This window comes from Diplotaxodon limnothrissa, linkage group LG14, assembly GCF_057381915.1.
Source record: "Diplotaxodon limnothrissa isolate DT_005_m linkage group LG14, D_limnothrissa_male_GT1.1, whole genome shotgun sequence".
Classification (NCBI taxonomy): Eukaryota; Metazoa; Chordata; class Actinopteri; order Cichliformes; family Cichlidae; genus Diplotaxodon; species Diplotaxodon limnothrissa.
Window position 1 is genome coordinate 36,245,483 of NC_140609.1, and position 24,038 is coordinate 36,269,520.

Sequence of the window (24,038 nt, forward strand, 5' to 3'; positions counted from 1 at the left end):
TTGGATATAATTATCACTGACGGCACTGAAAGGCAGGCTGAAACAAAACAAATGAGTCAACACAGAACACACCCTGTTTTCTGAATTGCAGTTTTGGTTCTTGGAAGTTCACTCTCATTTTCCATTACACCGAGAACACCATGTAGTGATTTGATCTAAAAGGCATTTCTTATATATTTATGTGTAAATATGTGCCTGCTTGTCTCCTCCTACCTTTGTCCCAGAGATTAAAGTCGCTACACTTTATTGAAGGATGCCCCAAATCCCACTTCATTTCAAGTGTCTTTGTCTAAAAGAACTGATAGAGAGCCCCAGGTATTTAACTAGTTTGTTTTCCCCTTGGTGGTGGTCCTGACTGTTGTTGACCCACTCTGAGCTCACATGTGTTGTCACATGAGGCAAAGTGTGACACAAGGCGTGGGTCATTATGTCAGAGGAGCCACCCTTTGGGTGACATTTCCTCGTCATGTGAGTCTCAGAAGTCAAAATTATAGTGGGGTTTTAATCCCCTTGGTAGGGTTCTGAAGATTGCATTGTAAGTGGCTGACAGCTGGTGTCGTTAACCATCACTTCTTTTTGAAAATGGTCGTCCTTTCACTCCTCTGTCAAAGCACGCGCTTCCTTGGTCCAATAAGCACATCACTCAAGACTCTACAACTAGTCTTTTTATTATTCATGTTATTTCAGTTACAATCACTGTATGTTTGTGACATTTGAATATAAACAGTATATCTAGTAACACTATATTATTAAAAGTAAATCGATAAGAAAAGTCACGAACACTGTTACATCTTATATCATAAAACACAGCAGTAGTTGGACTAAAACAAAAAGTATATATTTAGGCCAAATGTCACATTTAACTAACCTTTCAAAATCTGACTTTTAGACAACGACAATTTAAATGTACATTACCTCACCTACTCCCCTTTTTTGGAAGGGGAGCTAACATTTTTTCCCACATTTGCTTTACTAGTATTTAAAAAGAGAACATAAGTAGTTTTTGTTTTGTTTTTTCCCCTATGGAAATGAACATAATGCTAATAGAGAATCTATGCTATAACTTTGTTCAATAAAACCTGTAGCAAATTATGTATATGATGTAGAGTTGAGACATTACTCAACAGTAGAACTGCCAGCAAAATAAGCAGTTCATTAAACCTGCATGATTTCATAGGAGTGTGAAATTCTCCCTTTTACAGTGTGTTTTCTGTTTCTGTCACTAGATGGTGGCAGTGCCAGTAAAACCTTACTGGATTGTTCATCTGGATTGTTACAATTTTAAGTTAGTTTTACACACATTTACAGTGACAGATTATTTTTTGAAAGAGGGATTTAACACAGTCAAAGTGGTTCAAATAAGACCAACACATCACATTGCTTTTTTAAATAAATGACTGCAAACAAGTTTTACCTTCATTACCAGTGTAATATTTTTATGCAATTAGTCTTGTTCTGAGTATTCATTTTTTGCTTAATTGCTCTCATTTATCAGTTGCATTATAAAAGTGGAAATGAATGTCTAAATATGTTCTGTGGGGAATTGAATGAGCTATTATAATAACTTGCAAAAGTACCTTGGATGGCTGCATGGAGAGTTAAGATCCAACCGTGCACAGTAAGATAGATAATATTGTTAATTGAAAAAAATTCACATCCGCTTGAATAGCAAAAGAAATAAAATAGTTATTTCCTCTGTGTGAATAAAATGAGAACTGCTTTTTTATGCTGCAGGATATGACCCTTTAATTGTCCACAAAGTGACAATGTCACTGTTTTATTTTATGTTTAATCAAGTGCTCAGAGAAGGGAGTCATACTTGAGATTCACTCTGTTGCCTTGAAGAAATACAGAGCAGTCAAAAAAATGCCTGATGCCTAAATACAGATCCACCTACAGAGGATAACATAATATAGCCCTCTGATTGTGAAAGCCATTTGTGCTGTGAAATCTTGACCTTAGTCAAAGAGTGTCTTGATTGGACATGCTAATTACTTAAAGTTTCAAATTATTTAAGAAATATTAAGACCATTTTGAATTTTTTAGCAATACATTTCATGTAATTTCTCATCATCCTCTCCTCTATCCTTAGTATGAGCAGCGACATGCCAGGAAGTTTTCACCTATTTGTCTCCCATCTTGTCTTGGTGGTAGGCGTAGCAGTCAGTAGTGGGAACCTGAGGGTGAGGAGCTGGTGAAAGAGAGGTGTGGGGCATAGGAGAGAGGTGGCTGACCTCTGGGCAGCCGTCAGGTAGCTTGTAAAGAGACAGATGGTGACACTGGGAAGATGGAGGCATGCTGACAGGAGTCTGCATAAAAATGTAAACACAACTATAAGCACAAAAAGGAAGAAACCATTTTAATTAATTTTATTTCACTGAGTCAGTGAACAAGCATCGTGCTGATTAATAGCTTACAAATGGGCACATAATCAAAATGTGTGGCCTTGGGAAAGGACTAGGCTAATATTTATATTACAGCACGTATTATTTTCAAATATTAGCTGATAATCACATTTGAAGAAACATCAGTTTTATTAAAATTTCTAGAAACTTACCAGCACAGTGTGAAGGTACAGGCAAGCCCCTAATCAAAGGATAACTAGCTACCTTCTCTTACAAAACAGAAATTCCTATATAAATCATATGTTTTTTGCTCTGCCTGTTTTATTAGCCTTTATGCAAGTTTTCAGTTTCTCTTTAATGCACAAATTATATAAATAACACAGCAAAAACCACTGTAAAATAAGTTTTTTTTTTACATTATTATTATTATTATTACATTTACAGCATGTTATTGGCACTGGTTGCCACTGGACCCAGGTCAAAATTTATCCTTTATCTGAGGGCTGGCAAACTTTAAATTGAGGCAGTGGCAATATAGAAAGCTTTCAGTGACAGTAGGAGAGACCTTATTTCCCTAAGGCGACCCCTGACTCCACTCACTGCAGAGGCAAGTGACATGCATGATCCTATTTAAACAAACCTAAGAGCAACAATAAAAGCCACAAAAAGCACAACCAACTAAAGCAAGATGGCGGTGAGAAGAGGGGAAATAACGATTAAATATGATGCTGATTAGCTAAATGAGGTGGCTTCCTATGTACACTGTATTGACACCCACCTGCAGTGTGTTACTGTCACTATTTCTCAGTTCATCTAGGTAAGTCAACCACAGCTTCAGCCTCTGCCATGTAGCCTTTATTTCTGCTTGCACCTGTAAGAAAGGGGAGGAAAAGAAGCTTGAAATAGGATAATAACGAGAACTGAATTTGGAAACTTGACTTAGAGACTGGGTTAACGACTAAGAAAATGAAGAGGCTAAACACTGCAAAGAGTGTTTGCAAGTAAGGGAAATATCTCAAATGCAAAAGCTAAAATCTGCAAAAAATGAGTAACACATCCTCTGCTGAACATGAAAAACATTTACAAGAGACGCATGTCTTGATTCTTAAACTGTAGAACATATGAACGACATCAAGACCAAGAGGGCCTGCACCTTTTCTAGTGTCACCTAGTCCCTTTTCACTCCAGATGGGCATTACATTGACTTACATGAATTTCTCGGCTGTCCATTCAATTCAGCTAACTATAACCTGTACGCTGACCTTAAACAAGCCCCGCTCTAACCTTAAACTGAGGCTTCATTCAAAAATGTAATGATTAATATTATGAGAAGTTTGTTTTGTCCACCACATCACATGCTACATACCTCCTTGTTGACAAAACAGTACAGGACGGCTACAAGTAAACCCTGTAAAGAGTTTGTATTAGAGGTCATTTAGTAGTGTTTTGCTACTTTTATCTGCAAATTATTATGATGGTAAATATTATCTAGGTGCAGATTCTTGATTATACCTGAAAAGAGTTCAAGAAGAGCTGGAAGAAGAGGTTGATATTGTGAAAGACTCCATCTGTTTGCACATTCGTAAACGCCGCAAACACAACTTCATGGATCCCCAGCAGAGGGATCAGGGTCAATGTGGATTTGGCCAGTCTGGAGAGAAACATGAGAATCAAATGTTCCCTGGTGTTTACTTGTTGAACTGTTATTAAACTCACTGAAGCAGTGATATGCTTTTGTAGGCAAAGGTTATGTCAAGCGATGTAACAGAGTTCCCTCACTTGTCTTCTCTTAATTACTGTCTGTATATGTGTGAGTTTTGATCTTTACACTTACACACAAGATTCTTACAAAAAAGTCTATCAATTAGTTAATTCATGTTTTATTTTCACCTGATTTTTGTAGTTGCTAAGCAAAAACGAAAGGAAAAAAACCTAAAATTAAACTAAATTAAAGATAGGTGAGCAAATTAGGTCAAACATTAGATAATTATGTCAAGACAACAAGGAGATGAAAGCACCTTCACTCATCTTAGTGCTAATAAAAAATTCTCACTATACATAATGCAGTTCTCAAATCAGTAACGCTTTCCCTCACCCACATTAGACATTCCAGGCGTTTTTACACACAATGCTATGGTTACTACACATACTTCACTACTAAAGATATTTGTTACTGTGTTGAGGCACTTCTAACTTGAATCTAAAAAACTCATCAGCACACTCTCTCTCTGGAGCTCTCACTTCTCTGGATACTGTATTAGTATTTCCAGTCAAGTTACTTCAAGTTTTGTTCAAATATTTATACTGTCAGAAGTTTACACACTCTCACAGGTTTACTTGGAACACATAGAAATACATACTGTCAGTCTGTGTCACAGGTGCATGTGACAACATGTTATGAAAAATGCCAGAATGACTTTTTCTGCTGTGAGAATTGCGGCGATCGAGAAAAACCGTATCTTTTGTCATTGTCAGTGTTCATTACTTTGTTGTTATCTACATACCTGAATTTATAGTCAGTATATCTCATCTGATGGGCTTTCAGTTTAGATATAAGGATCAGAATGATGCGAATAAAGATGAAGAAGTTAACCTGAAAAGATAAAATAAGAGAAACACACTCATTAGTATATTTATTTTGTAATTATTATTTTAGTCATTTTAGTTTTAATTTGAAAGCTGGAGGTGATATGTAGGTGACTATGATGTACAGAGTGCCCCGCCCCCTGTAGGTCACAGGGCTGTTTATGGTCACATAACTCACACATGATTGTTCATACTGACAAATTTACTTTATAACCTTTATATTTGTGTCTATTACCATTATGGCCAGGAGAATAGGGATACGGATTATACACCAGTAAGCCATGTTTTCATTTATTTCCCAACACCTGAAAAACACAGACATTGCATGAAGATGATAAGCAGTTTTTATTTACTGAAGTGCTCCATTCTGACTTCATGCATTGTAATAACATATGCATTATGTATATATTACCATTACATCAACACTTTTTTTTATCACGGTAAAAGCATGGAGACTTACTACAGAACAAAATGGTGTTAAAACTACTGCATACATATACTAAAGCTATGATGTAGAGTGTAGTTAAGAGATTAAAGAAGAGACGAGAAAAGAATACAAATAAGTACAAGGCAGCACAAAGTCAGCAAAATAATTATTAAAAAAGTCAGACTAAAAGTTCACCTTGTGTCTTCATACATGTAACGTACAAGAATCCAGGGAAAGACAAATAACACTGGGGTGCCTGAAACAACGGCAGTTCAGGTAAGCAGAGAAAATTCAGGATTGTGAGATTGACCTAACCAATTTTGCCATAATGTGAGCCAAGCCTTTAACTACTTCATTTCCTTTGTGTTGTATGTAGCTACTTTTGTCTGGTGTCCTTGGCTTACCCCAGCCTATCAACAGATATCCACCAAAAAAGCAGTTTTCAGAGAAAGCCATCAGCGCCAGCAAGTTGTGCAGATACAGGCCTTCCACGAGAAGCCAGTAGTAGTTGGCTCCCACACAGTAATGCATCAGCACTTGAGCCACAAGGCAGCTGGACAATGCCTAATATTTAAGTGTGTTTTTAGGAGGAGATACAAAAAAGTAGAATTAAGAAGTATACGTCACTTCTAACAGTTATGAATCTTCAGAGTCCCTGGCTATACTTAAGTCTATATGAGGAAATTAAAAAAACTGCCCGGGTAATGAACACTTTTATTTTATAATGTAACAATTTATAAAGTCAAATTAATAACTAATTATCACTTAGTATTACTATATGTTATCTCGCATGAATGATGAAGCGGTCCAAGGAAGGGGTGTGAAATATATTCAACTATGTCATCTGTGAAATGACACATATATTAGTATCACTGAAATAATACAAGTTTTTATGCTTATAACCTGGTTACTGTTCACTTCAAAGATTTCCCTGTTGTCTGCGAACTCCAGGTAGGTTTTACCCAGTAGAGCATCTTTAGTCAGGATGGAGAGAGCTCGCAGAATGAACGACGCAAACAAGTTGCTGTGGATGTAGTTTCTGGTACAGTGGAGCTTACTGCAAGTTTCACAAAGGTTAAATAATGTTAAAAACATAATAATCACAAAACAAAGTCAGCCTGCTAAACATGTGGCTCATAGAGAGTGAGATTGATTTCACTTTTCGTTTCAAATTTTTTGTAACAACAGAGCTTATAGCTGCAGTGCTAAGGCTCATGTAATTTCCCCATGTTTCATGGATTATTGTTGTTATGGTATTTGCACTTGCAAGAGCTTCACAGCTCTAGTTAAGAAAAGTTGGTTTTGAGAAGAAAGTCTGCTTAAATGCTACTTGGAGAAATGTTAGAGTATGAGACAGATTACCTACCTGAAAAAGAGAAGAATAATCAGAGCCACACAGAGACTGACCAGACTGAGAGAGTAGCCCACTGTGTACATGACCCGAAAGCAGGCATAAATAATAATTTGCTTCTCCTACACAGAAGAAAACAAAAAGACAAGGGTGGGTTATTACTGTGAGGCCACTAAATATGAACCTACGTAACTTCCTTTTACTAAACCCTAATTGTTTTAAAATCTGTTATTCAGAATAGTTGTGCACTTTCAAATGGAAAAATAAAGCATTGATTCTACTGATTTTGCAGTTTCACACTTTTTAAATTAATTTTAAATCAATTCTACTTTGGTGACAGTTTTCTGATTAATTATTTTCTGACCAATTTTCCCATATGCTCCTGGCATACCTCCTCCTGTTGGCTGTCCTCAGGTTGGCACTGAGAATGATCCCTCCAGGTTTGACTGGAGTTTCTGGTGGCCCATTTGCCATCAGGGCCACACTCACGCAACACAAAGCCACTACGCACTACAGGAAAACAGAAAAGAGGCTAAAACACATGCCTGTGATTAAAACAATGCTTTTATCTGTGTGTATATAGCCTGTTGCTATGTCCATGTGTTTTTGGATAGCGATATTTTTTTTAATCATTTATTATCTGTACATCACTACAGCAGATTTTAAAATCAAATATTTAACATGGGTTTAAAATACAGTCACTTATTTGGACATTGGATAGAAGTATTGTTTTGAATATTTGAATAAGTATCAGTTGTAGTCATTTAAGTCACCGAAGTCTAGAACCCATGGACATGCCCAAATAGTGGATTTTGTTTCTTGAAATGCTCTGCCAGATTTTTACTGCAGCCATCTTCAGTTGCTGCCTGTTTTAGGTCTTTTTGCATTCAGTTTTTTACTGAATAACGGAAAAGCTGCTTTGCTCTGGTGTGTTTAGTTGAGGCGACTGACTTGAAGAATATCCCATTTCTTTATTTTGAGAAGCTCTTGGGTTGCTTTTAAAGCATATTTTAGATCACTAACCATTTGCACTGTGAAGTACGGCCCCATCAGTTTTGCAGAAATTGTCTGAATAGCAATGACTGTGAGCAAATAGAATAGCCCTGTACACTTCAGAATTATCCCTGCTTCTTCTAAGAGCAGTCACCACCATTTTATCAGTAATCAGCAGTTATCAGTAACCACCAGTGACCCGGTTCTAGTGGCAGCCATACATGCCCATGCCATAACGTTATGGCCTCCATATTTGACAGATAATGCAGTATGCTTTGAACTGTTTCTGTTTTCCCATCATTCTGGTACAAATTAATCTTGGTTTAATCTCTCCAAATATCAATGGTTTTCCAAAACTGTGCCGGCTCTTTCATGTGTATCAGTTTGTATCAGAAGGTGGCTCTTAATTGTAGACTTTTACAATGGTACCTAATCTGCATTCATCCAGCTTAGTTATGCTCTGTGGTCTTTCTGACCTTTTAATGTTGTTGAGTTCTATACTGTGTTCCTTCTTTTGGCACACTTAAAGTTTTGCCGTCTTTCTTATAGGTTTATTTTGGGTTTTTTATTTTTTATTTTGTCATAATGATGGCCACCATGTCTGTCACCTTCATCTCTTTGGACCTCATATTGAGAATTGTAATGAACAGTTATCAAATACAAGTTCAACACTTAAAATCAACAATCTTTTATCGGCTTAAATTATCCCAACATAACAAGGGAACAGCTCTCACATGGCCATGAAAGTGTTTGTCAGTCCAATTATTTTTTGAGCTTCTGAATGGCTGTAATTCCAAAACAGTTAATAAAGTTTTTTATTAAGCTATTTGAATTGAATCGCTAAAAGCTAAAGGTTTGCAAGTCACATAGTCACATCTGAGTTGTTTCATTTAAAACTCATTGTTGTGGTGTGCTGGGAAAAAATGCAGGAAAATGTGTAATTGTAAAAAAAAACAAAAAAAACCTTTACCTAAATGTATCTATATATGTGTGTTTGCAACCTGGTACCTACCTTGGTTGTACCAAGGTAGGTACCAGGGGCAGGGCACCTTGACTGTAGAGTTGGGTTGTCCATCTGACCAACAAGCATATTCGTCAAACATACGACTGCATACCAATTCTGGAGACAGAATAAGAATGAATGAATTGTGTTTTATAATCAGTCGGTGAGATGGATGAATGTTCTATAAAACTTTCACCATGTTTGCACATTTATTCTAAATTAAATGATTTAACGCTTAAATTAATGGATTATATTTAAGCGTTAAATCTAATTAATGTATGTTTTAGCATTAATATGATTATTGAGCATATGTGTGGATTACCGTCTGGTCCGGGTTCTGCGCTCATCCTGACCAGACACTCATTTCTGTAGCGGATCCATTCTGCCACCATATCTTCAACAGTCCTCGCTGATATACTCTACACACACACACATACACACAAATTACCTGAAATGATCATTTATAGCCACTAAATACTAAACCCAACCTGTACCCTCAGTCAGACCCAACCACTTAAGCCTAATACCAATTTTAACCCTTAAACCAGGTCTAAACCCACAAACACCTCTTTGAATGTGGAATGTGAAAATGAGGACTAACAGAAATGTCCTTTTGGTTTCAAATTGGTATATTAAAATACAAAAGTGAACATATGACAATATTTTAGCTTTACATTAGTCAACACTTGCATTTAAATTACATGACGATAAAGGACACAAGTTCTGTGGCTTACAAATGACTGAGATTTAAAATCATCTATATACTTTTTTCCTTTGCATGCTTTTCTTTTATAGACTTTTAACATTATTATGGATACTCTTAGACCAATGCTTACTATCTGTTCACAATCTATATTCATTCTGGTAATCCCCACTAGGGCTTTTTGCAAAGAGTGCCTAATAAACTGGCATTTCACTGGATGTTGTACAGCTGCAGTTCTACAGCTACAGAGCTTTTTTTTCAAGTATCAGGTATCGTTTGGTCATTGCTGGCACAATAAAATACTTTACCACAGTCCTGTCGAGTAGAAAGAGGATGATGAATATGTAAGAAGCCTTCATCATTCAGAGGTGCACCAGGCTGGCCATGCATAGGTCATCACAAAGCTACAGAAGGTCACTCAGAGGTCATTAGTGAGTAAACAAAGATTAAATCAGGATGTGGTGTAACATATTCTATTCTCTACCTGTAAATACAGAGAAAACAGTTTGACCCCATGAACGATTTTAAACGAATTTCTATTTGATCTGCATCCAAAAATCTAAAAAGTGGAAGCAGCATGCAAAGACTAACAAGAACTAAAAATGAAAGTGATTTCCATTTACTCCATGCTCTTACACCGTAACCAGCTGTGGACAATTTTACAGCAAAATAGAAAAAACTGTGGTGGTCAACCCCACTGACAGACATATTAGTGGAGCTCTGCCTTGCTGTGGCACAAATGCATAGTTGTGTTTTCATTTATATTTATAGTTTTTAACTATGACAATAACTTGTCATCATGTAATTTCAGCTGTGGGAATTTGCTGTTCTTCTTCATTAGTGAGATGAGCCTCCATAAAGTGACTCTGTAAACACATTAAGATCCCCAAAGCATCAGAAATACCCACACAACTACACATGAGCCCGCATGATGCTGCACCCAACAGGTTTTAGTTTATGTAACAGGACTAGCAGGCTTTTGCTTGCTCTCTCTCTCTCACTGCACACATGATGAAACACATACAGTTGTGTTCAAAAGCTCATATACACTCATCATGCATATCATGGTCATTTTAGGCTTTTAATAATTTCTTTGAACTGTTCCTTTTGGAACGATTGTACACCATACATTTCTAATGACTTAAAAAACAAGAATTGGTTGCTTAAGTTTATTTATTTTAGATTTTCTCCAATCCACATAGACAAAAGTATCAATACACCCACTAATAATATTTGGTTAAACATCCCTTACAAAGTTGCATCCAAACCATATGGTTTTGTTTGCCTTCAAGACGCTTCTGACATAATTCTGTCTAAATATTTGACCACTCTTCTTTGCAGAGTTCATCTAAATTGAATGATTTCCTAACCTCTAGCAGCCTTTAAGTACAGTCAACAAATTTTAAATATTGTTGAGGTTGGAGCTTTGGGAAGACTGGTGCAAAAATTTAATGTTAAACCACTTTATCCATTCCAACACGAGTTTTGATGTGTGTTTGGGATCATTGTCCCATTGGAATATTCAGTTGTGTCAAAGTTTTGACTTTCTGGCTGCTGATTTGAGGTGAAGCTGAAGAATTTGGGGGTAGTTCTCCTTCTTTATTATTCAACCACTTTTTGGATTGTACCAACATCGTGCTTGATAGCTGATGCAGTGTTCTTTGGTTTGAAGAGCTCACCCCTACTCCTATAAAAATACCTCTTGTCATTTTTAGGAAATCGCTCAATCTTTGTCTGTCATGCTGGTGTTCCAGGAGTTTTGAGTTGTTCCTGAACATCCTAACCAATTTGGACTCATCTGAGGGTGACAGTTTGGGTTTTTTCCAGACCTTTACAGGAAAGAGGTGACACATCCAATAAAACTGATGATCCTGGATTCTGCAGGAAACCAACTGATTTGAAGGAACTCTACGAATTCTTTCAAGAGGACCTGAGGAATATCCAGCCAAGGTCCCTATGCTGTTACTGTGAACTGAAACAATAGTCTTAATAATATTTTATGCCATTACTGTGGCAAAAAGATTTTAAACTATCACTATCTAAAAATACTGTTAATTCTTAATTGGTGAACTTGTCTGCATTCATTTGTTATTTTATATGACTCTAAGGCTGAGAGATCATTGGAGAATTTAATGAACTATTATTGTCTTTTTTGATATTACTCCAACTCCACTCCATGGAGGTCAGAGGTCAGGAACTCAGTGTGCTTATCGGTTTCTACAACCATTAGACTGATTAGAATCAACTTTAGAAGGAGAAATTTTGAGAAAACAAATCAACACAGGATCTGTGGACATAAGCCAACATAAGGCTGTTGGTTATGGAAACACTCACACAACACTCTGAAATAATTTTGTCATTTGACATTGCCATGACGATTATAATTAAGGATTGATAATTATTAGGAGCTACCTATTAAACAAAGAAATATGACGCAGTCCCTCCTGCCCCCCTCCCAAAAAAAAGAATAAAACGCAAGGCACAAGTTGTCTTGTGTAAACACAATTAAAAAGTCGAAACATACCTCACCTCTGGGAAAATCACGTTTCTCCGTCAAAGAGACGAATGTTGAACAGGTCTAAATCAGTCAGCGGGAACTGTTCCTTGAAGCAGAAATCATATTATGCCAGTGTTTATATCCAATCAGCGCACACACGACCTCCCTCTGATGACTGCCAGCAAATCCCACCTTTCTCTCTCCCTCTCTCTCTCGCTCTGTATCTCTCTCTCTGTTTCTTAACCTTCAGTAATTTGTATCCTACCAGCCTCGGAGGAGAGATTGGGATCACTAGCAAACCCCCAGAATGAATGTTAGAAACTATACATCCATTGCCTTAACTGCCTTTCCAATAGCGAAAGGGGGCTGGAGGCTATCACACGTGTTGTCATCAAGGGGTTGCTTGATTCTGGTTTTATTTAGTTTTTGTTAATTTCAAGTAAATATTACTTAAACTATATTAATTAATACTGTACTATATTAAATTGTGTACTTACCCTGTGAGGTATATATCCCTCGGGATGAATAAAGTATTCTGATTCTGATTCTGATATATTAAGTGTTATATTAAGTATACCTACTCCTGCCAAATATCTGAAGAAAAATATTTAAACCTAAAAGATAAAGAGAGATAAACTGTTTATTACACTAATGCAGGGTAATGTGGCGTGATAGTCTAGCTGTCACTGTAAAAAAAACAACAACAACAAAAAAAAAAAAAAACAGGAAAGAAACATTTGTGGTTTTAACTATGGAAGTTGTAAAAAGAAAGGTACCATTTTTAGCTAGCTGGGGAAAGGTTTTGCACACAATGCCTAGCTTAATTTACAATTAAGAACATGTATTGAGATTATAGCAATTATTCCTTAACAGCAGCCACTAAGTAGTAGTACTATCAGCTCACGACACCCGTTCATTTCATGTTTTTGTGAGAAAACTCTACGGCAAATGCTTCTGTTGTTGGAATGAAGCTTGAATAGAAGTTGAAACTCATGTGTTTAATTTCCTGGGTTATCAAGGGTTGTGCATTCGGTCATAAATGCATGTACTGAAAATTAATCAATCACATCTCTGTGGGAAGTAGGAGTGCTGCAGCACCCCCTGTCACAAAATTCAGTCATGTCAGCTCCTGAAAAATGCAAAAAGTTGTTGAAACATTTTCAATTATCCAATAAGTTTATTGTATGTCTTGACTGCTGTGTCTTAAGAGGCCACTCAGTTAGAAGACTGTGTATACCTGACATGTTTGTCTTAAGTTTGAACTGTTTATTCTTGTCTGCTGTGTTCAGCGGAGTCGGAGCCCGTCCACGGCTCTGCTGGGGCCTTTCTCAGATAGATAATTGAACTGCATTAAAAACTGCAGGCCACCTGGTTTTAACTGCACCACAGACAATCCAGTATAAGGTTTGAACATGGAAACATGGATGTTGTACAAAATACCTGTGGTGTTATAAAGATCAGCAAAAATGAAATGACTGATTTTACAATAAATCACTTTGATGTTTACTATGTAAGAAACATTTAAACGGTGATAGCATTTTCTCGCAGAAACATTGTAACAACATGAAATAAATGGGTGCTGTGAGCTGATAGTGCTTTCAGGAAATGACTTCAAGTCTACAGTTGTGAAGGTGGATTATATGTGCAATGTCAACTATGTGCTGTACATTGTACATGAAGAAGTGTTCATTCACTATTGAAAATCTTATGCAAACAAAGCTCAAAGTCTCATAACTTCACACAGGTGTTTCCCCATTGCTGGTGAAAACTGTATAATATATAGTTTGCATTTAGCCTTTCTAATAGAAAACATTACTGTCAGGGCTGTGTGTGCAGGCAGGTGGAGATGTGGATCCAAATGCAGAACTCTGAGACGAAAATGTAACTGAAGACCACAGCTTTATTGCTGGCACCAAACAAAACGAACCAAACCATGAAACCGCAAACTGGAACACACAGGAATAAATCTGAGGGTGCGACGCTAAGCAAGGGCAAACACAGGGCTAATATACACAGGAAAGTAATCAGGGAATGGAAGATAGGAGGGAGACACAGCTGGGAGAGATCAGGGCTAACGAGACAGGGGGAGCGAAGCTGGACGCACTGACATAAGATACAATCCTTCAAAATAAAACAGGAAACAATACACAAGGACGCAGACTAAGAAACACGGACCTTACACGGGAAGAACTAAACCTAACCAGAATAATCTGGAACATAGAACATCATCAGCATCATCATCAAGAAGATAACCAAAAATACAAAATCAAACCAAAACATGAAAACTCAAAATACTGGGTCAAAACTGACCCAGAACCGTGACAATTACGCAACATTTTCTGTTCAACCGGCATTTTTCTTGGATGCGATCCAACTAGGTCCTTCTTTGAAAAGGTATGGTCTTACTGGGGGACTTATAATTCTGGTATATTTTAATAGACTAAATAAAACATTTTAAAAGCGCTAACAGTGGTCTATATGCTGCTATTTTTAAGCCTTGTATATCTTTACATTAAACTATAAGAATTGTGTATCTTACTTTATTACGTTTATTATGTGCATGCCTAAATTTTTTGACTGACTTACACAGTCTATTCATAATTACTGCACAGAATAAAACCAGTGGTGAGAGTAGTGTACCAACTTTGATTTTTTTCTTAAATAAAGACAAATCTTGCTAATTTTATTTTCAACCACCAGAGGGCAGAATTCTATTTTTTTCCCCTCTAGGTGTTTGTCCAGGACACACTTTTAAATGTGACAGATTTATTTTTGCAGTAATTTTACAGCGAGGAAGAACAAAAATGTAACCCTTCCATACAATTCAGGTCAAATTTAAATAGAGTATAAATACTGTTTTGAGAGGAAACTGCATTTCCCCAGATGCCCAGAGAGAAAGGCACCTGCAGGTCTTTGAAGGATCATGGGGGGAATCTCAACAGCATAAAGGGCCCCTCACATACAAAACTACAACAGCAAATCCATTATGTCTGATGACTTGCCACTGCGTTAAGCAAAGTGCAGCTCACAACAAGTAGGCTGTGCTCTGGGGCACAATTTCAATGAAGCACATTTGCTCGAGCAATAGAAGCAAAAAGTGACAAGGAGTTTGCGCATTTAGGACCATGAGGGCACAGAGCACAGCACATCCGCTTAACTTAGCTGTCAGTGTAGCCCGTATCACTTTCTTTGTGAAGAGGCCACAAATTTACTCACATGTGGTGCACATGCAGCTAAGAAATAGAGGTCATAAATATGTTAGACGGTGTCTTGACTGAGAAAACCTTGACACAGAGAGTAGAGCTACACCTGTAAGTACAAACACGTGCAATGTAACTAAATAATATAAAAAACAAGAAAATTAAAAATATTTACTCTGAGGTAACTGAGATTAAATTACCTGAAAAATAACTGAGAGTAAAAAAAGAGACCAAAAGAGGTGTGGGGGATGGGGTCTTGCTGCTATAATGGTACCTAAACTGCCATTCTGCAGGATGTGGGAAACAAGTCCCACAAATGCAAGGATTCCCACTGATTTGACTAAAAGGACTACTGTAAAACAAGCACGTTTTAAGTGTTAATTGCAATTGCATGAATTGTTATTGATAATTAGAGATATTATGATTTTTTATGATAAAGCAGTAAGGGCCTTGTTATCAGCTCTAATGGTTATATATGGTTATTATAACAAATCCCCCAAATTTCAGAATGTTCTTGCCATGTTTACCTAGTATTAGGCTATTTATACATTCTAAATAGAACTATAATTCAAAATTTGGTATAGACAGTTATTATCAAAACTAACCCGAACCATAAAGTGAAATATCAATATATAAGGAATTAATCTGTTGAGTCAAAGTCCGCTTTAAACTGTAAAACCAGGATCCTCAAATCTAACTGAGAAGAACTTAAGTCGATCTCCTGACTCACACAGAGAGTGTCAGATTTGTAGCAGTCTGTCTACTGACATGATATCACTCTTAAGTGCTTTGCTACTTGGTCTATGAATCAAAAAGACTCCCCATTTTCTCAGCCAATCATCTCCATTCTTGTTGTGGTTGAGATTCTTTTTTTTGCAACTACAACTGTTCTCCGCTGTCGTTATTCCACTACCACGCCAAACTGGCTTCAACCTGTTTTATTCTTCCAAAGAACTGAGGAGTGAGCAGTGCTTATCTCTGCTCTGCCTGAGGTTATCCTGGAATGTAAAAGGGAGGAATTCTCTTATCTGCTCCATTTCAAATCAACTTCACCAATGAACTAATAGGCCAAGATTCCAGTGAATTGTACCCTGTACCTTTATGCACAACCATCCACCCTCAAATTCGTTGGAACTTTCTTGGTCAAGATAAACCTCAGTATTACTTATAATCCCTTCAGAAATCCTGTGCAGCTATATGGACCTAAACCTCCTTTTTTCAGCTGTGTTCAACAAATAAAGCCAAGCAATCTATTTTTATAAAGCACTTTAAAAACAGCCAGTGCAGACCAATGTGCTGAAAATAGAATAAGAAAAAATATTAATATAAATAGTATAAATAAAAATACAACAACCGTAAATGATATAGAACACCAACATCAGAAAAACAATAAAATCCAAATAAAATGAACATTTCTATACTGGCTTCAAAGCCAAACTGAAAAAGCGGGCCTTCAAACCAGATTCAAAAGTCTTGCGTCTTCGGCACATCCAACAACAACTGGTCAGCTGATCTAAGAGACCAAGAAAGGGTTTCCAGGTTCAGTAGCTCAAATAGGTAGAGTGAGGCGAGACCATTTAAGGCTTTAAAAACAAATAAAAGGACTAAAATTAACTCTAAAATGAATAGGCAGGTAGTGAGGGTAAAACGGGAGTAATATGCTTTGTGCACCAGTTAAAAGCTGTGCGGCAGCATTTTGCACCTGCTGAAGACCCGACAAGGATGACGGGCTAATACCAAGGAGTTACAGTAATCCAGCGGAGTTGTAATAAAAGCATGGATTACTGTTCTGAAATCATCTTTTGACAAGATAGGTTTAATTTTGGCCAGTTGCCTCAGCTGATAAAAGCTGGATTTCACTACTACTCTCACTTGACTGTCAAGCTCAATATCTATTTTAAAACCCACATTGGTGATAGTGGGCTTTTCATGCTGTGCTAGAGGGTTCATGTCCACAAATTGCTCTCCCTGTCACTCACCTTGGTGGCCTCCTCCATTTGTTGCAGAGTGGATCATGAGTTTTCTTATTTTGAATAAGGTACCCTCATTTCCAGCAGCTTTTATGAGTTTCATTCCACGAGACCTTTCATATATTATTATTATCATTATAGTGCAAATATGTAGGTCCTGCTGTGGGATCTACATGCTGTAGGCCTTTGTTATATGACAGTGAAACAATCACACTAATGGCAGATTGTTATTATGAGGCATCAAAGTTAAATTATCTTGAGAAAAAAAAGGCTACAACATACAGTAATCACATTACACGTCATAGATCAGGGGTTGGAATTTTTAGTACAGCATGTTTTTTGGTTTGATAATGATTTATGTGTGAGGTTTGTTTCTTTTGGAATATTGGTCTGTATTTAGTTTACTTTTAATCAACATATTGTTTTTATTCAGTTGTGTTTAAAAGTATTCTGTAAAGCTACTGTGACTTTCTGGAGGTATTAAGTTCCCCTTTGTCTGATTTTGGTTCCCGTCTCATTTCTGTGTTGTGCTTTGTCTTTCAGTGTCCCTTTGTGTCAAGTTAAGCTTTTTTCCTCATTCAGTGGTTTGAATGAGGAAACAGGTTTTACCTTGGTAATTTTGATCCCTTTTGTCTTGTGTTGAGTCAACTCTGTCTTGTTATGTTAATTGTCTGCAGCTGAGTTCCCCACCTATTTCCACTTCCATCAATACCTCTAATGTATATATTGTCGCTGTTTTTTTTTGTTAAATGTTGAGTTGTCCTCATAGCTGTATGCGCTCTAGCTCTGTGTTCTCTATGTTCCTAGTGATTTCTGTCATTTTGGATTGGATTTGCTCCTTGTAACTTTTGGACTTTTTTTTTACTCCTTGAACTTACCAGCATTTAAGGCTTGGTTTATGGTTTTATTTTGATATCCTGGATTCTGCTATAGGTCCCAAAATAAACACTCTAAACTCCACACAGTGCAATCATAACACAGCAAGACAATTATGACACTATTCTTGAACTTTAGATAGATCTGATAGCATCAAAAAAGTGCCACATGAATGTGCAGACACAAAGTTATTCAAACCCGATTCTGCATTCTGCTAGCTTTACTTCAACTTACACAAGAGTGGTTTAAATATCTTTGTTAAATTATATCAATAGGATTTCCCTCAACTTAAACAAAGTGTGAAACTTTGGGACTTATTTGGGGTCATTTTCCTGTTGGCAGTTCTGTCAAAACCCAAGAGTCAGCTGGCTCACTGATGGCATGATGTTATCTTCCAGGATTTTCCCTGTTATACAATGTGGGTTTCCAGTTCTGGAGAAAATTTGAATAAATTTACTTTTTACTTTTTTTTAAATTTATGTATGCTGTATGCATTTTGTTCATTCCTAAGTTGTGAGTCGACACCAACCAAAATACTGTCTTTAGTTATTAACATTAATTAACATTAACATTTGAAATGTTGAAGACACTTGAAAAGTAACACAAAAGTAACACAAAATTAACTGCTTTTCCAGGAAAACTTTTCAAAAGTACTTAAGGTTTTGTGAGGGTACAAAACCCTGTTCAGTCTTTCCCTCCCAGACTTCTAGACTTCTGATCGGCACACATTTTGTTTTTAGCGTTATTTAGCAATATTTTTTCAAAACTGCACATTTAGACTGGATTTTTTTAAGAACAAAACCCGAAAAACGTAGTTTTGTATGTGTGGACGTAGCCTTAGATGCTCCTGAGAATACTGCAGCCAAGGTTTTTGTGCTGAGCATTGATCCATTAAACGGAAACTTCAGTGATTGCTAACACCAGGTCCTGTGTTTGTTTTTACTTTTGCAGATACACACGTGATCTGCCTTTGATAATGTCCTCTTTCTGCTATGCCCAGTGGAGCCACAGTACATTTGATTTAAAACTTGTAAAGTTTACTTCCAGTACTGGAAACATTTAGTGGCTTTGCTCTCCTTTTTTCCATTCCTGCTCTTGTTTCTGCAAAGTAAGATTTTGGCAACTTTCTCATCCTGGCCATATTGTTAATAATAAATTTAGCTGATAAAAAAGTGTTAAATTTAGGTAGGAAATGTTTCTTGAAGATTAACAGAATTTCTTTTGTTGGTTCACTAACTTTGTTATCCTCATTGTTTTATCATTTATATGTGGATCTGTTGTGCTTTGGATTTGCATTTCTTGCTGTTACTGGTAGGAATCTTGGTGAGTTTCTGTTCACAGTGAGTGGACACAGTGAGTCTGTGTAATTATCAGGGAAGGGGGCTGTTTTCCTTTTCTGCCTCCAGGTGCCAGGCAACCTCACTGTCCTTCACATTCCCCAGTTTCGGTCATGTGACCAGAGTTTGGCTAGAGCCAGCAGAGCATGACCAGAAACACTCACAGACTGCCCTTTCTTCTTTCCCCCCACTCATCCAGGTTTAGGTATTTGATTAGATACAGTTTTATTAGACCCTCAGGAACTCTGGGGTTGGTTGGTCCCCGTTTGCTTCTCAATTCCAACTCCCTGGGTTTTTCCCTGTTTATTTATGGTATTATTTTGAATTTGTTTTTTGAGTTAATCACTAGTTTTATAAAGTTTCTGTGTTGTAATTCACCAGCTGGGAGTAGGGCTCTTAGTAGGACTTTATATTTTGCAGAGCAAATAAAGAATTGATTTTGTAATAAGTATTATTTTAAGCTGATACTTGACTCCTTTTATACTTCTCGTCAAAAATAATTCTCCTTCAAATAAAAATGATTAATTTCATTTCACTTCTTTCCATCGCTAAAGTGTGGTACCTGATCTTAGAATGGTTTAAAGTGCACCTGTGTGTAAATCACCGATTAACAGCAGCCAAACATGCCCGAGGCTCCTAGACCAGTCACTGGAACAACACACGGGAAATGGTGCTCAGTGGTAAACAACTTTAGATGATGATCCTCTGTCACATGTCTGAGAAAAGAGCTCATTTGTTTTATTTATTTGATATTTATTTCATTTAAAACTTTCAAGTTTAAAGAAAATTTCTTGTAAATGTCTGAAACTTTAATATTTTAGCCATTTGAGAGGGATGTGTTTGGATGCCCACATCTATTATAATGCAGTTATACAAAAAGTTAATCTCAATTAGTTTAAAAGAACTTTTAATTTAAATGAGCTCTAACCTGTGGTTACAGGGATTGTGACCAGATGTCAAGCAGCTCCTTGTCCATTGTTGAATGTATAGGACTAAGAGACAGCAGTCAGTAACATGATACAGCACCAAGGGACCTCTTCCATATTTACTGTGAGATATTCATAAATTTTTAACATTCCTGCCTTCCTCAGATGTGTTTGCATGCGTTTTGAAACTACACTGAAAAGGATGTCTGTCATTGCATGGAAATTCTAGTTGGTAGGAGTTTTTTTAAGCTTCTGAGTTAAGATCACTATGTGCTCCTTTGCTGCATGTTTTTATTAAATAAAGAGACAAAATGAAAAACTAGGTAGTAGAAGATTGAGGAGAAGTTAAAGTTTTACTGCAATTGGTGAACACTTTTAAATCTTGTTTTTACTTTCATAAATTTGAAATATTTTACTTTGTTTTAGTGTTATACATGCATTTTTATTTTGTTTTGTAGTATTTATTTTGATTTCAGATAATTTTACTTCATGAAGGACGTTGTTTTATTTAATTATTCAAGCTATTAGCTGTAGTTAACTTGTCTTAGCTGCTGTACCAAAGATATTTCTTTACATCCTGTTACGTGACGTATAGTGAAGGTGTGTGTTGTTAATGGGTACTACCTGCAAACAGGTGTAGCAACAAGAAATAAAAGAAATGCAACTTGCCTGGAATGACTCCACTGTTTTGTGCTCACATTCTCACCTCTGCCAGTTAACTGATCCTGTGGCTAATTGTTTAGAGCGTATGTGGTAAAGCTGCCAGCTGGAGGTAATTTATATCTCAGGATTGAATATCAGGGTTACTCTCATGAACACACACCTTCCTTTTTTGTTACTGGTTTACTGACTCATGCAAGAGTCTGTATGCTGTTAAAAGATTAACAAAAGCATTTTTTATGTTCTTGATGAAAACATTTTTTTTAAAGAAAGGGGTAAAATCTTAAAAAGTCATTTTATTTAGAAAAAAAGGCCATTGAAAAATACATATTCATCATGTAATACAGCATGATTAGCTCAGTGACAAGTTGCCTCAGAACCCATGTTCTTTTATTCTCAGTACACACTGTGGACACTGTGTGTCCTGCAACCTCCAGTCTCTCAGCAGACTTTCACCCTTTCCACAATGTAAAAGAAACTCCATTTAATGCATGTTAACATTTGTCTTGGCTGGTACAGGTCATTATTGATATTGTTTCTACAGTATTTACCTCTGTGTGCTATTCAACACACCAAATCATTAAATTTTCTACAGAGGGATGCTTTAGTATGAATGTGGCAGTGGTGGCTTGTGGGGAAAAAAACTTTCTTTGTAAACATGTAAAGAAGTTGGTACCATATAAAATGTAACAGTAACAAAAAATAAACAATATTAATCTGAAAAAGATGGAGTACTAAGATATGCACAGACATGTCTCTTTCATCCTTTTTCAGTCTCTTGAAAAGCAAAAGGTCCATCACAAAAATACTTAATATTACAGGCAAAATCAAATGCATCCCTCATTGAACAGTTCTCATTTTTTATGAGCTCTTCGTCTAAAGACAATCTCACTTTGATGGGGTGAGCAAGTTCAAGATTGAGTACTGTTTTTTTTTCTTTTTCTTTTTGGATCATACATAGTCTTTCCTTTCTAAACCTGGCCCACCGACAGACCGTGGGGCAGAATAAGCCATTCGTGAAGGGTTGTATCGTGTCTCACGAGGCGGACAGGAGAAACAGAGCAGTCCACCGCCCAGAATCAGGAGTGCAGCGGCTCCCCAGCCAATATACATTGCAGCCCCCAGCTCCCTCCGCTGGGCATCAGTGAGTAACGGATTGTAGAAATCCCTGATTATGGTGTTCGCAGACCAGGAGACAGGAATGAGCTGCATGACACCGGATACAATGAAGAAGACTCCAGAGATGATCATCACTTTGGCCTTGGATGCCTCGTCTTCAATGCAGTTGGTGCACTTGGCCCCAGCAATAGCAATGAGCAAAGCCAGGATTGCTAACAGGATGGAGATGACTGTGAGAGCTCGGGCAGCTTGAAGATCTTGGGAGAGGGCGAGCATAGAGTCATACACCTTACACTGCATCTGTCCAGTGCTCTGGACCACGCAAGTCATCCACAGGCCCTCCCAAATGATCTGAGCTGTCACAATGTTGCTGCCAATGAAGGCTGTCACCCTCCACATCGGGAGGGCACAAGACACAATGGCAATAAGCCATCCTATAATGCAGAGGGAAATGCCAATCAACTCCAGCCCTATAGACATGTTGAGGGTCCTTTTTCCTTTTCCTGCTGAATGTCACACCTGAGGTAAGATCCCAGAAAAGAAATCTAATACAGGAGAAGAGCCGAGAAGAGAGCCAGGTATGGTTAATTTCAGGCCTCGCATTGGTGTGTGATGATCTTTCACCTCGACTTCACTAGAGCTGATTTTATAAGGCTGGTCAGGTGCAGGGGAGGAGTCTGTGATGAAGCTGACATCACTAAAAGGGGAGGGATTACCTGGACACTCAAGTCTTTCTGCTATCGGCTTACATGGCCAACTTCACAATGGGCCTGACCACAAAGAGGTCTTTTACAGCTAAAAGTGTTTTAAGTTTAATGTACAAAAGTATGGGAAGAAAAAAAGATCTTTGTTGTCAAGCAAACTTATTAAAAAAAGAATATAAATGGAATTTTACCTTCTCAGAAAACGTTTATGTAATGAAATTTTGTGAAACCAGTGAAATCTTTCCTTTCACTTTGCAGCTGCTCTTAAAGCTGATAAACCTTCAGCCCAGCCTTCCCTCTGTGATATCATGTTGCTTTTTTTGAAATGCCTGATAAATGAAGAATTCTGGTCTCACTACTTCCAAAACAAACTGTTACTCTCCTGATAATCACTGCAAAAGCCCTTGCTTCTCCTAAGCGAGGGAGTGAAGATTCTCTGCAGCTTTACGAGAGCACAGACTACCTCGGTTGAAGTTAAATCCTTACACATACAAAGAGTAGACTTATGAGGCTGGCTTTCACCTGGCAGTCCTGTTAACCTTTATGAGTCTTAATGAATCCATCTGTCTGTAGAATGTCCTTGAATTTCTTTTCGTCCAAGACTGTCTCCCTAAGAATGCCCCCATCCCCCAGCACTCTGTAACCCAGGAGTAAAATGGGTTCATTGTTTGGAGTGAGAGTTCAGATAGTTGTATGTGTGTAAGACAAGGTAGTGGTTCTTGTTATCACAGAGCCTGCAGACATATGGGAGACAGGGAGATGAATAAGTGCTGTGACAGAGACTCTGAGTTGTCTAATGAATCTGAGTGTGCAAAATTAATGACATTGTTCTTCTTTACACCCCTACAATATCAAGCTTGACCATTTTTGTTCTAAATTAGTACATTCTCATTTTAGTATGAACAGTAGAGTATAATTGACCAGTCTACCATCAAACAGAGACTTGGTTAATTTTATATCATTACCATTAGTTTATATAACTGCTGTGTAATAGAGCACTGCTTCTCAGCCAATGATGGAAGCAACTAGATTTTGAAAAAGTCAAAACATACATTACTTCGTTGATGCTATGAAATATTATTAATGTGTGTATTTTGCATGGTTTTTCTCAAATGTTGATATACCAGATAGCTCACTCTCAAAAAAGTAAAAAGGAAGAAAAAGCTTCTTTTGGGTGTTCGCTTATTCACATTCACTTATTTTTTATTTATTTTATTTTACACTGCATACCCTATCTCACAGTAACATTCATCCAAAGATCATCGTACACCTCGGATTTCTTAAAAAAAACAAAACCCACTGACATCGATTATTTTGATTGACATTTAATTTCATGTATTT

The 24,038-nt window shown here is 37.1% G+C and overlaps 2 protein-coding genes across 2 annotated transcripts; both read right to left on the bottom strand.

The window, feature by feature from the left end:
* Positions 1-2,123: 2,123 nt before the first annotated feature.
* On the bottom strand, positions 2,124-9,770 carry gipr (gastric inhibitory polypeptide receptor). The gene is made up of 14 exons (XM_085370424.1): positions 9,717-9,770; positions 9,028-9,124; positions 8,715-8,822; positions 7,101-7,219; positions 6,725-6,831; positions 6,262-6,415; positions 5,763-5,922; positions 5,554-5,614; positions 5,167-5,236; positions 4,850-4,938; positions 3,858-3,996; positions 3,712-3,753; positions 3,124-3,216; positions 2,124-2,309 (listed from the first exon to the last, which is right to left on the bottom strand). The coding sequence occupies exons 1-14, from the start codon at positions 9,768-9,770 to the stop codon at positions 2,124-2,126; spliced, it is 1,479 nt and encodes a 492-aa protein (XP_085226550.1).
* Positions 9,771-21,700: 11,930 nt separating this feature from the next.
* LOC146619319 (claudin-3-like) lies at positions 21,701-22,581 on the bottom strand. The gene has a single exon (XM_085371107.1). It carries the CDS (start codon positions 22,471-22,473, stop codon positions 21,826-21,828), a length of 648 nt encoding a protein of 215 aa, XP_085227233.1. The 5' UTR covers positions 22,474-22,581; the 3' UTR covers positions 21,701-21,825.
* Positions 22,582-24,038: the final 1,457 nt, after the last annotated feature.